Below are 12,548 nucleotides of genomic sequence, written 5' to 3' on the forward strand. Positions count from 1 at the left end.
AAACAGACAAATGTAAATGAATAAAACAAATTGGTGAAGGGCAGTAGAACATACATATATACTTATAATGATATTAATACGAGTAAAACAAATAAGAAATGTCTTTAAAAAAAATTGAAACAATCAAATGTTTTTATATTTTACCACAAATCTTCTTTGCTCTATTACATTAGTACTTTAAAGTAATAATATATAAACCAAACAAAGGGATTATTGTCTCCACTTGGTACAATAAATCATATTTACCAGAGGTGGAAGTACTCAGATCTTGTATTTGAGGAGAAGTACCAGAAAGTAGGAATACTCAGTTACAAATAAAGTCCTGCATTCAAAATGTTACTCAAGTAAACGTTGAAAAGTATTGGCATCAAAATATATTGGGAGTACAAAAAGTAAAAGTACTCATTCTGCAGATTGGTCCATTTCAGAATAATATATATGATGTGTTTAGATCATAATTATTGTTGTATTAGTGTTTTCAAAGCTGGTAAAGGTGCAGCTAGTTTTTTTTTTTAATACTGCAGAGTAGCTTGTGAACTCAATTGCTCCAGGTGAATGTTAAATGTTGATAATATTTCACATCATTAATCCAAAGTAACTGCAAAGTAACTAATGGCATTAAATAACTAGTGCAGTAAAAGTACACTATTTACCTCTGAATTGTAGTAGAGTAGAAGTACAAAGTAGCATAAAATGGAAATACTCAGACAAATTACAAGTATCTGAAATTGGACTTAACTACAGTACTTGAGTAAATGTACAGTTACTTTACACCCCTGATATTTACCCATAACAATGATTGAATATGTTATTCATGCTGCTTCTTCTCCACTACAACTCAGAAATACATGTTTTACTCAACTATTAATGTTACATCAACTCTTGCATCATCTGTACACCATAAACATATTGGCTCACTAGTGATATTTATTACACCCCGTCTCAATATCATATACCTTTTAAGGGATGTTTTTAGTTTATTTACCTCCCATTATATTTTAATATTTGTCCTGGAACATTTTGCATACATACATCTGGAAATGTAGTGTTTTTATTTGTGTTAATACTTTATCTCAGTTGTGGAATGTAAAAAGGTATATTTAATCAAGTAACTTTATTTTTGTTATTGTGATAATACATCTGTATAATACAAAATGTGCACATTACTGCCACTTTTAATCCAGATATACATATTTTTTTTATGCATTTTAAAAAACGTTCCTCTTATTCCTCAAATGCTTCTTATATTTACCATTATACTTGTATAACAGTGACAAAAAACATTTGGTAGTTTTAATGCAGTGAATTATCTAAATACCTCCTCTCCCACTTGCATATGTTTTAAAGCATGTCACATACACCACAAAAATAAAACGAGTCAATTTTAGACAAAACACCAAATCTTTAATGAAAGTCACATTTATCATCCATGACCATATGGAGAAAAAAGGAAAAAAAGCATTTCATCTTACAAAGGGTGAGACTGTAGCACTGCACCACTGGTAGTCACAGGAGCACTCTTCAGAGCAACACGCCACCTTAACAGCTAACCAGCAATACTCAACGGCTACACAACTGCGCCTAGTGCACAAAACAAAACATACAAGCAGGATTAGCATAAAAAAATAAAATAAAAATACCCCACAAAGACAATTTGTCTAGCGTCCAGTAAATTATGCCCTGGCAACAAAATATTGAAGGCCCTTAAAATCTGTGAAACAATCTTCAAACTGATGCATCAACCCCGGTCACTTTTCACTGTTTATGCAATTACATTTAACACATTTATCACAGGAGTTAAAATGGTCTGCTGTCCTGTCTAACAAATACGCCCTGAGCTGCTGAAATACGAGATTGTAAATTAGGTTTTTGGAGGAGTTACTTCAGTTTAATGAATTGTTTGCACTGAAATGAAAGTGATATAAAGCATAGTTTGATTTTGTTGTTGTAGATTTATCTTTGTTAACTTTTTTTTAAGAAATGCTTCTTTAGATGTGTGTGGACACCACGGGCCTGTGTACGAAATTACCATGTTGGCTTATTTTGGGGATGAATACAACAAACAAAAATGAGAGAAATGTCCGCATTTTGAAATGGGACAAATACACAAAGACGGTATTTAATCGCTTGAGTTAGCAAAAGGTTGAATAAATTGAGAAAATAGTCAACATATTGATTGATAAATGGAAAAAACAATTGTCAGTTTCAGCTCTAGAAATGTTTCCCTTTTAATTATGTCAAATAGAAACAGCTTTTTGCCAAGAGAATAACTCACAAGTATAGTTACATGACCAACATTTGACCTGTGGCTGTTGCATGTGATGGAATTGTTATCGTAAAGTTTGTTTGTTTCTTTTATATTCATAAGCTGTGTTGAGACAGTTGGTGACTAAATATCTCTGCTGCAAGTAAGATTAAACAAAGCCAGACAATTGAAAGAAACCCAGACTACGTTCTGTCTCTTCCTGACACAGGCCCGTGGGGAGAAGAGCGCACAGAAGAGATACAAACTTGACTTTATCCTGGGTCATCTTTACAAAACCAGGTCAGAACAGTGTTTCCTCTCCACAGTGAAACAGATTTTAAAAATCATTATGAAAAATAAAAAACAATCACAGCACATTGATGAAGTGACAGAGCCATTTCTGTGGCCAAATGAATAAAAGAAACAAAGCATGGAAGACACAATAATAACCTTTTACAGCGGCACACTGTTGCTTGGGTTGGATCCAGTCTGCGACGTGAAGCTGTCAGTCGTCCCCTGAAAACTGCCAGAACAGAGAAAGTTAGACAGAATCAAGTCAGAGAGGACTGCAGAATTCATCCAAATCAGACTGGTTTTGATTTTTTATAAAAGCCTGTTAATGTGTTGCCTGGACTACAGCTCATGTAGTTTAGCTTCACTAAAAGACCGTTAACTTATCATTATTATAGTCATGGTCCCAAATATTCATTTGCATAGCTTCCCCCCTCCCCCATTTATTTTGTTTTTCATATTATTCCATCTCAAAAAACTTTGCCATGTAAAGGGGAAACAAATAATATAGACTGCACACTTAATTGCAAATGTGTCTTTTTAATCATTTTAAGCAAGCATCAATGTTTGATTGAATTTATGTAGCCTATGGCTGGTTCCCAAATCACATACTTGGCCTTATTTTTTAGTATGTAAACAATTGGGACATAGTACTTTGTAAATATTTGGCGCCATGAACTTGACCGTCTTGCATATTGCAAAATGTGGCTGCCCTGGTATTTTATTTTATTTACTTGAAGTGTAATAAAACATGCAAAAAGAAACAACTGTATTTAATAAAGAATATTGAGATACTTGACATAATTTATATTTCCCTGCCCTATGTTGAACAAAAAAAAGGGAAGTGAACCAACTGATATGAGGAGCCAAACCTCAGCACCCCGAAAGCCCCAACGTTTCTGGGCTGGGGGCAAGCACTGGAGGACAGTTTAATTTCCGGTGGTGTACACAGACAGACGTACCTTTACACCAAACCCCAACTCTGCCTGCCTCCAACACCCTGCTGCACAGAAACCCCCACCAGCAGCAGCCGCAGCAGCAGAGGCCTGCGGGCAGCAGCTCACCACATAGCTGCTAACTGCTCATACTGCCTCAGCTCAGCAAAAACTCCACTTTAGCAAACAGGATGCCGCAGCTTGGGAAGGAGAAAATTCCAGATTTGGTTTACAGAACTGTTCTTAACAAACACTTAGTATAACTTAGTATAGTTAGTGTTCACTAAAAAATATGATCTTTCACACTGGGTATTACATAAATGTGATTATGGGTTTGAAGACTTTGCAGGTCACGATTGCAGGGGTGGTATAAAAAAAAGACTCATGGTGCATCCTTTCGAAGGTGAAAAAAAACAGCTACTGTTATTTAAAACCAAAAATGCCAGAGTACCTGCTGTATTTGCTTCTTATGGGGATAAACTTACCAAGAGAAAAATTCAAACTACTCTGTCTCCCGTCCTCATATTGTAAAAAGTTCAAAAAGGGACACAAAACAAATCTTTGCAACATGTAGTCAACACTCACCTGATGTTGAGCTTTATGGGGTTTCGCCTCCATTCTCTGCTGCAGTCTTGGGCTGGCTTTTAGATCTCGACCTGGACCCTCTGGAGGGGGTGTGGCTTCTGGACCTGGACTTCGATTTGGACTTGGACTTCGATTTGGACTTTGACTTGGACCGGGACCTGGATCTAGAACGAGAAGGGGCCTTGACCTTCTTGTTCCTGGGAGAGTGAGACTTTGATCGGGAGTAGGAGCGGGACCTGGATCTGCTGTAGCGGGATCGGCTTCGGGAGCGAGAGCGGCTCCTGCTGCGGGACCGGCTGCGTCTCTTGTCTCTCGGGCTGGGAGAGGAGCTGGAGACATTAAGTGTGTTAAGTTGGGGTCCAAAATGTGGAAACAGTTGGAAATAAAAACACGTTGTTTGGGTCTCAGACATGAAGACTTCTTGGTTTTACATCATAAAGTGGAATTTCTTATAAATGTAAATAGTTTCAGTTGTGGCCAGTTGGGTAAAAAAAAAATACGTTGGAAAAGTTTTTGCTGTATCTGAATTATGCAGTTTCGCTAAAATACTTCAATTGCGTTCTCTGGGAAAAGTATTGTTCAAAAGAGCACGGCCCTCATGAATATGTTAATTATTCAATGGAGTCTGGCAATAGTTATCCAAAAAGTCACGTGTTCCAACCCTGTATTTACTGAAATAGTAGTTAATGCATTTATTATATTATCGTAAGGACCATATTAAATGTAAATAAGTGGCACACTATTCACAGACTTCGAAAGTCAAGGATTAGGATTTTTTTTTTTTTTACGTTTTTTTTTAATTTAATCTGTGCTGAATTGTAGAGTGGATATTGCTGGTTCGGAAAAATACTTTACTTGTGTTCGATGAGGACAATAATGGTAAGTAGAATGGGATCCCTCTGAATCGGCAGTTTCTTGAATGGAGTCTGGCTACTGTGTGTGTATAGAGCTGTTTGCGCGCCTATTCTTACCTTCTGCTTCGTCGTCCACCGTATCGCCTGGTTGGACCACCTCCTCCTCGTCGGCTGCCTCCGCCACCACCACCGCCACCACCGCCTCCGTCGCGATCTCGATCTCGGTCGCGGCCACCACCACCCCCGCCGCCTCCTCCTCCTCCTCCACCTCCACTACCACCATAATGAGAGTCGGGTGGTCTTCCGTACCGGGCCATCTGGACTCGCAGCTCCCGTCCATCAAGGAGCGCGCCGTCCATGGCGTCCATTGCGTCTTCGGCGTCACGTTTGTCGTGGAAACGCACAAATGCGAAACCGCGGCTTTCTTTCGTGTATCGGTCTCGAGGGATGTAGACGTCCCCTACGCGGCCGTACTTCTCGAACACCCGTCGGAGGGTTTCTGGAGATGTTCGGTACGTTAAGTTGTCCACTTTTAGGGAAGTCATGCCGTCGACGTCTGGCGGAGGCCTACCGTAACTCATGGCGATTAGCCTTTGAGGCCTAGCAGCCTTCCTCAAAACACTTGAATTCTCGGCTACGAAGGAGCCTACCTGTTTGTTAAAGTCCGCACACACTCACACTGGGTGTTCTTTTAAATGGATTCGCCTCACCTGTTGGGTATTTGAGGCTCAACAACCACTAAATAGGCTACTGCTTCCCGCACAACTCCGTCTGCCTCGCGTTCAACAACTGCCCCGAACCAGTGCGTGAAGTGAACTTCTTCTTCTACTCTCAAATTGTGGCACGCCTCAGTATCACATTTAACCCACCAGCGCCCCCTGTGGAATTACGTTTTAATTGTGTTTAATATTAAAACGACACATTTTGTAATTACAACAAGTTTTAAATTAATTTAGTACAGTATACAAAATAAATAATGTATAAGTTCCATGATCTAGTTTGTAGCATAGAATTAAAGATAACATAAAACATACACATTTTTTACAGTAAAATGTTTGTATTTTTATTGAATACCATTCTGGAAATATAACAAGTCTTGAAAAAAGGGCGTACAATAAAGATACCAATAAAAAAGGGAGAAATCAAAGATATGTGTTCCATGAAAAAATAATGTGAAAATAGACAGACGAATTGATGATATCAAATTGACAGAAACCCAAACTTAACTTTACTTAAACGGTTACAATATTGAAAAGATTAAATAAATCAATTAATTTTCATCATTTTTTAGAGCAGGTTTTACATTTGATAGTATGTGAAAATATATACTAAGATTTTTTTGTTGAATATAAGGTGAAATATAATTTGTTTCAATTAACAAAAGCATGTAACAGGTGTTCATTAAAATAAGTACAATATAGACACAATAAGCAATTAAATGAAGAAAAAAAGGTTATTTAGTTTCATGACAAATGTATGTGTGAATAGAGATAATAGATAAGGATATCCAAAAAACATTTATACAAACCCTCGCTTAACAACTTAGACAGGTATAATATTAAGGACTTAAAAAGACAGCTCTGGAAAAATTAAGAGACCCCTTCAACAGACACAGGAATGGATTGGATGCCATACATGTAGAGATTGAGATTTATAACATTTGGAGTGCTCTCTTAATTTAATTTGTTTTTAAATGTAACAATTTTTTTTACCGTACGCACACTGAATAAACCCCATATAATAACTGAAAGACCAGTCTTCTATATAATTACAATGAGTCCAGTTTGTTATAATATTTACGAATATATACATCATCTTTGATTTTGTAAGGAAACACATATGTTGGGAGCATTCAAAAGTATACCACCTTTACCATCCAGAGCCTGATCTGTCTGTTTATACTATATAGGAGTTATTCTCCTTAAAAATTGACTTTCTGAAGAAGGTGTTGTTGGAAATGTTGTCAATAATGTTGTTATTGTCTAATTAAAAAAAATACTAGATGTGAAATTACAGCCCAGTCAGATGTTTACCAAGAAAGAGTCATCCTGATGTTTTTATATATATATATATTTATACTTTGTGATGTATGATTATATTATGGCACTTTAGTCATACTTGAACTGATGTATTACATCCATATTACACCTATATTACATATGTACATATTTTATAGTAGTTTACATCTTTTTGTTTGTATGTTCTTCTTTTCTTAGTTTATTTTTGTACTTATACTTTTGAATATTCGTTAACTTTTGTTAATGTTAAACACCAAAACCCAAGCCGTTGGACTCTTACACCAATGACTTGACGGGACTTGATGTCCAATTCATTTCCTATAAAACAAAGGTAATTTTGTTCATGTGCAATAACTACTGGGTGGTCTACACAAAAATAATTGTGGTATGCAAAGAAGGCAGGTCAAACGTGGCAGAGGGCACATTAAATGTAGGACCTTGGACCTAAATCTTTCAAAACAAGACAACGCGGTGGTACATTTCTTATTAAAAGCTACAGAAAGCATTCAAGTAACAATGCGTTTCCCAATACCTATGACAGCGATCACTGCAGGGGTTAGCTTCTCCTTGTGCTTCACCATTTCTCTGCACCATGCGGTTGATCTTCTGCAGCAGCTCTTTAACTTGGGAGGGATCATCTTTTTCTCTGTTGTCAAAAACATGGTACTGCCCATGACATTCTCTAATGAAGTCACGCAGGGCCGAATCTTCTCCGATGAACTCTTCAACGGACCGTCCATCAGCCCTCAGATCATCTCCTCTGGTGAACAGGACCATGGTGTAGTATGCCGCCTCTGTACCGAAGGCCTTCTGGATTATTTTCACCGTTTGCCTTTCATCCTCAGTGAATGTGCCGAGCTGCAACACGACCAGGTACACAGTGGGCAGGCCGGGTTCAAGGCACAGCTGGATCTCCTTCATCTCTTTGTCAGGGTTGCCTCTCCACAGGCCAGGAGTGTCAACAAAAGCCAGTTCCTGACCATTAAACCGCCCCATGGCACTTCTTTGTCACAGAGGTGGAAGAGATCCGCGACTCGAAAGACTGTTCATTCCTGAGGATGGTGTTTCCTGTTGTACTCTTACCAACTTTCTTTTCTTAAAAGCTCAAATAGGGCAAAAGCTTCAAGCAGGGAGGAGTGAGACAAATACCTCACTTACTAACCCCCTACTTCCAACACCCGCTTAGACCAAGCCCATCTTCCAACTAGAACTTCATTTTTCTCAAAAGCAGACTTAGTCTTTCCGCATGAACGATTCATTTGAGCCTTTACATATGCTTTGAACCTTTCGAGTTTTGATCTGTTTTGAACATTATGGCATAACTTTTCAAGATTTGTTTCCCACCACTAGGTGCTTCCCCTCCCCAATAATCGGGTCCTAGAATCTGGTTGGAATGGATGGAAAAAAAGGAGTTTCCGTCAAACCACATCATTTAATTGGAATTGTTCATTAATTATTAAAGTGTAGCTCAGTACTGATTATTATGATTGTTTTTAGTCAAATTATATTACTGTTATAACAATTATTATTACTAGTTCTAGTGTTAGAGGGAGGAAACGGTTGGATATCATTTTAACAGCTGAGTTTATTACCACTTTTGTTAATGGTATCTAAACTTATACATCTTGAGGGGAAATTGTGTGCACATGCAATCAAAAAGTTCTAAAAAATAAATACAAATAAATAACAGAATCTAAAGATTGTATTTTACTTGTTTTTTTCTCCCATCCTCCTTTTCTTCTACTAAACTTCACACAAACCCACCACCTCCCTTTCCTGAACATCATCACCATCACTGTGCAACACCACCGCACACGGAGTTGGACACAGCAGAAGCACCGCGCTGTATACCGCCAAATATGTGTCTTAAAAAATGAGTTTGGAATTTTCTATCAAGCAGAAGGAAAACATTGAGAACGTATAGCTATTATAATAATAAAATAAAAAATACTATCAACAGGGTTCAGCTCCGCATAGACAGCTAATAATAATCATGTGTATTGTTTGGAGAGTCGGTTATTACATCAATAACAAATGCTGCTCCTAAAAGTAACCTGCTTATGTAAGTAGGAGTACTTTTTTTATTAAATATACTTACCATGGTGAATCCTTCTGCCAGACATGTTGGTGTTGTAAAGTAATCTAATATTCTCCTCACTGTTTATGTTGGGATATTGAATGGTTTCATTTTCTCCTCCCTAAATCAGCTCCATCACAAATAACAGCCAATCTGGTGCCAGTGGTTGTTGGGTAGAAAACATGAAATAAATTGAAGGGGTTATCCCTGTTGAAAGAATCATAGGTGACTTAAGTACATTTTCAGCAACATGTTTAAGTAAATTGTTGTTATTACTGGTACAAAAACATGTTAGAGATATTGTGCTTCTGGCTGTGTGGTTTATTTTATTATAATATTTCAACATATGCTAAATGCTGACCAGTTACACGCTGTATTGGTCCTCATAGTAATAAATATTATACATCTGATAAAAGAAAGCCTTCAAATAATGTAAGAATGGTCTTAAGTATGAACACAACTGTAAATGTAAATTAAAAAAATAGTAAGTGGCTAGTTAGATACTGTGACCAAGTTCTTTTTTTACCTTGCATTTGGTAATAAACCCTCTAAATATTTCCCCCTCTTGTTTACATAGAGCAATACATATTTTTTACTCGGTACAATATGATTTGGGGTCCGGGACTTATGTGCTTTTGGTAATTATTATGAGTCCTAATACTCTATGCTGTGTGTGACAAGTATGGTCAAGACCAAAAGGAGAGGACAACTGAAAAAGCCCACACAAACAAAAAAAACAGGACATGTGTATCAACTGCAGACATTTTATTGAACCAAATAAGGATTTTGCAAAACAGAATTTCTCTTCAACTCCCCCAGCACAGTGCGACCTGGCCATGGCTTAGGATTTTTTTCTCAGATTTATAAATTATTGCAGTGTAGGAAATTAAAGTATCACATGTCCATAACCGTAAGTAGTTGACTTGTTTACAGTCCACACCGGAAAGCTGGTCATCTGCCAGAGTAGGAAACTCACTTCATTTACCGGTAAATCTCAAATGTTACCAACTAAAAAGCATACTTAAGTGAAATAAGCAACAGCCATACATTACCAATATTTGATTTCATTCCCTACTCTGGAGGGCTCTGATCACATAACTGATGCAGACTCTCGTTGATCAGAGTAAGAACACCACTGATTTAGCTTTAATACTTGGATTGGCAGCAAAAAAAACAGAATTAGAAAAAAATATGACATTAAAAAAAAATATATAACATTTCGGGAGGTGGTGAAGATGTCAATACTTTACAATGCGCTGGGCATGGAAATGGTGCAATTAGGATATTGAAGGCTAAAAAGAGGGAAGTCACTAAGTTGCCAACTCCTGCAGCAAACACCTTAACAGAAATGCCCTCCTCCAACCTGCAGCTCTTCCGAGTAAAGCCCCTGCCGCAGTGAATAGTTAAAAGTCTACGACCTTCCTGTACAAACCCAGGCCCCATTCCCAATGACACCACTCCAACATGTGGAGACTCAACGTTTTATTGAAACACCTTGTAGTACAAAACAAAAAAGTTACATGAAACGGTGCCTCCATGTTGTGGCACAAGACCTAAAAAGGGGAAATTAAAAAAGGAGGGGGGAAAGGAAGGAGGAAGTGTGTGGGAGGGTCATCACCACTCGTCCCTGATGTTGTGTGGAGCTGCAGTGGTGTGTCTTTGTGAGAGCGAGTCTGCCCCCTGGTGGCGTAGGGGGGCGTTGGTGTTACAGAATCCCATGTTTGTCAGAGGTAATTCACGTGTTGGCTAATAGGAGCTGGTGGGGTTGCAGAGGGGAGAGAGGGGGAAGGAAGAGCAACAGCAGCACATAAGAGGAGGAGGGGGTTTAATGGCCTTCTAGAAGAGAAGGGGAGAGGGCTGCTAGCAGCTCCTAAAAGCCGTGGACTTTGAGCTGCTCCTCCTTGGCCAGGTCAATCTGCAAAGAAGAAATAAGAGATCAAAAAAAGAAAACGCCCTTTGAAACTCAGTATTACCTTGACACTCATAATAAACAATTATGCATAGCATAATAACAAGGCTTACCTCAATAAGGAACTGGCAGATATTTTTGCGCTGGTCTCCCTGAAGCTGGATCACTTCACCATACTCTGGGTGCTCAATCACTGTCCCATTGCACGCAAATTTCTGTTAAGGTAAAAAAAAAAGTGGTTAAATGGACTGAAAAACACCTCGAAGCTAACAATCACAACACTGATTATTTCTTTAGATTGAAGGTAAGAAGATTACTGAAAAAGGGCAGATTAATGGAAAGCACTATATTTCTCCATACCTTCTTGAAGGCCTTGACTAGCTTCTTCTTGTCATAGCGGGAGCCAATGCCCTGGACAGTAGTGAGGGTCTTCCTGCCGTTCCGCTGTTGGATTCTTATGTGGATATAGTCCTCTGTCCCGGCTGGGAGGCGGTCATCACCCTTAGTTGCATCAGCAAAGGGGTCTGGTGAGGTAAACAATGACATAAGACGTTAAAAAAATAGACTAAGCTCAAGAAAAACCTCATGTAATACACAGTTCATGCATCGCCACAAGAAAAGTAACAATTCAAGAAAAATGTAACGGGTTTGGCCAAGCAACATTTTCTTTGTGTTGATATCTGGCAGAGCTCTTAGGGAGGGCCATTTTTCGGATTAAGAACTGCGCAGACGTACCGAGCTAAATATACTGCTTACTAAAGCCTGGCAGCCATAGCTAGCCAGCATACACGATTGTGCATTAAAACCACAATCGTGACACGACAACTTTCATTTTCGGTGCGTAAATTAGAAGTCTAAGAATACATCTATAATCAAGGTAAATAAATGTATTGTTGAAATCAGCTCACATCACAATAGTTCCATCTCAATGGTAACACAGTGAAGAATAAGCTAACGTAGCAGAATGTAGGCCTAATGGCGGCAGTTTTAGCAAATGGCCGGCTAGTCGGTTACATTATCCATGAGAATACAGTTAAAAGTAGTAGACTTAAATATGTCTGGCTTTACTGATCCATCTCAAATCGATTGATTTGAGAAAAAAGAACTATGAAAGTTAAATCAATTTTCAACGCAATTAAAACCTCGACGTGAGGCAGAAGCTAGCCGTTAGCTCCGCTAGCTCTCGCCCTTCCCCCATCTTAATGTATGCCGGGTCAGTTTGATAAAAATAAATCACTTACCAAAAGTTTGGAGGTTCTGGATATCGGACATACGATAAGATTTGCTTTCCTTTCGGATAATAACTTGATAAACGAGCGGTTCGTCGGCTAACTGTGACTTATTTGTCGCTTCTAAGTGTCTCCTGTTGACGGGGACGGTGCAGGGTCTGCTTCGACGGCTCTCACAAAATGGAGTTCTTTCAGCCAGTTACACTGAAAAACAAGGCTTTATAGCCCCGCCCTGAAAACAACGTCACTACGTAGCTTACGTACGGGCAAGACGTCGACTGCAGCCACGCCCGAACGTTTCTCAACTTTACTGGAAAAGTGACGTAATCATATCATCAGGAAAATTACCAACATCACAAATACATTGCACAAACATAAATATTTACTGTGAATGTATGTAAAAAT

General features: G+C 38.5%; 2 protein-coding genes and 1 pseudogene across 4 annotated transcripts; all 3 read right to left on the bottom strand.

The window, feature by feature from the left end:
• Positions 1–1,382: 1,382 nt before the first annotated feature.
• Positions 1,383–5,727, bottom strand: srsf2b (serine and arginine rich splicing factor 2b). Of its 3 annotated transcripts, XR_004552617.1 has the most exons (4): positions 5,028–5,727; positions 4,057–4,385; positions 3,499–3,671; positions 1,383–2,768 (listed from the first exon to the last, which is right to left on the bottom strand). XR_004552617.1 is itself a non-coding variant. In XM_034089037.1 (3 exons), exons 1-2 carry the CDS (start codon positions 5,489–5,491, stop codon positions 4,070–4,072), a joined length of 780 nt encoding a protein of 259 aa, XP_033944928.1. In that variant the 5' UTR covers positions 5,492–5,727; the 3' UTR covers positions 1,383–2,761; positions 4,057–4,069. The 3 variants fall into 3 exon arrangements, 2 of the variants coding, with proteins under 2 accessions (XP_033944928.1, XP_033944926.1); XM_034089037.1 differs by lacking the exon at positions 3,499–3,671 and having other exon boundaries at positions 1,383–2,761; XM_034089035.1 differs by lacking the exon at positions 3,499–3,671.
• A 308-nt stretch (positions 5,728–6,035) lies between these two features.
• Positions 6,036–9,051, bottom strand: LOC139434280 (GTPase IMAP family member 7-like; annotated as a pseudogene).
• Positions 9,052–9,755: 704 nt separating this feature from the next.
• On the bottom strand, positions 9,756–12,337 carry eif1 (eukaryotic translation initiation factor 1). The gene is made up of 4 exons (XM_034089745.1): positions 12,156–12,337; positions 11,275–11,438; positions 11,028–11,129; positions 9,756–10,920 (listed from the first exon to the last, which is right to left on the bottom strand). Exons 1-4 carry the CDS (start codon positions 12,184–12,186, stop codon positions 10,876–10,878), a joined length of 342 nt encoding a protein of 113 aa, XP_033945636.1. The 5' UTR covers positions 12,187–12,337; the 3' UTR covers positions 9,756–10,875.
• Positions 12,338–12,548: the final 211 nt, after the last annotated feature.

Source organism: Pseudochaenichthys georgianus, chromosome 8 (genome assembly GCF_902827115.2).
Source record: "Pseudochaenichthys georgianus chromosome 8, fPseGeo1.2, whole genome shotgun sequence".
NCBI lineage: Eukaryota > Metazoa > Chordata > Actinopteri > Perciformes > Channichthyidae > Pseudochaenichthys > Pseudochaenichthys georgianus.

Bases quoted from the DNA above. Each gene is read 5' to 3' on its own strand.
- srsf2b (XM_034089037.1), bottom strand. From the start codon at position 5,491: ATGAGTTACGGTAGGCCTCCGCCAGACGTCGACGGCATGACTTCCCTA. The intron at 4,386-5,027 runs GTAAGAATAGGC...TAATGTCTCCAG, and splicing joins GGTGGACGACGAAGCAGAAG to CTCCTCTCCCAGCCCGAGAG.
- eif1 (XM_034089745.1), bottom strand. From the start codon at position 12,186: ATGTCCGATATCCAGAACCTCCAAACTTTTG. The intron at 11,130-11,274 runs GTATGGAGAAAT...TTACCTTAACAG, and splicing joins TAGTCAAGGCCTTCAAGAAG to AAATTTGCGTGCAATGGGAC. The intron at 10,921-11,027 runs GTAAGCCTTGTT...TCTTCTTTGCAG, and splicing joins TCTGCCAGTTCCTTATTGAG to ATTGACCTGGCCAAGGAGGA.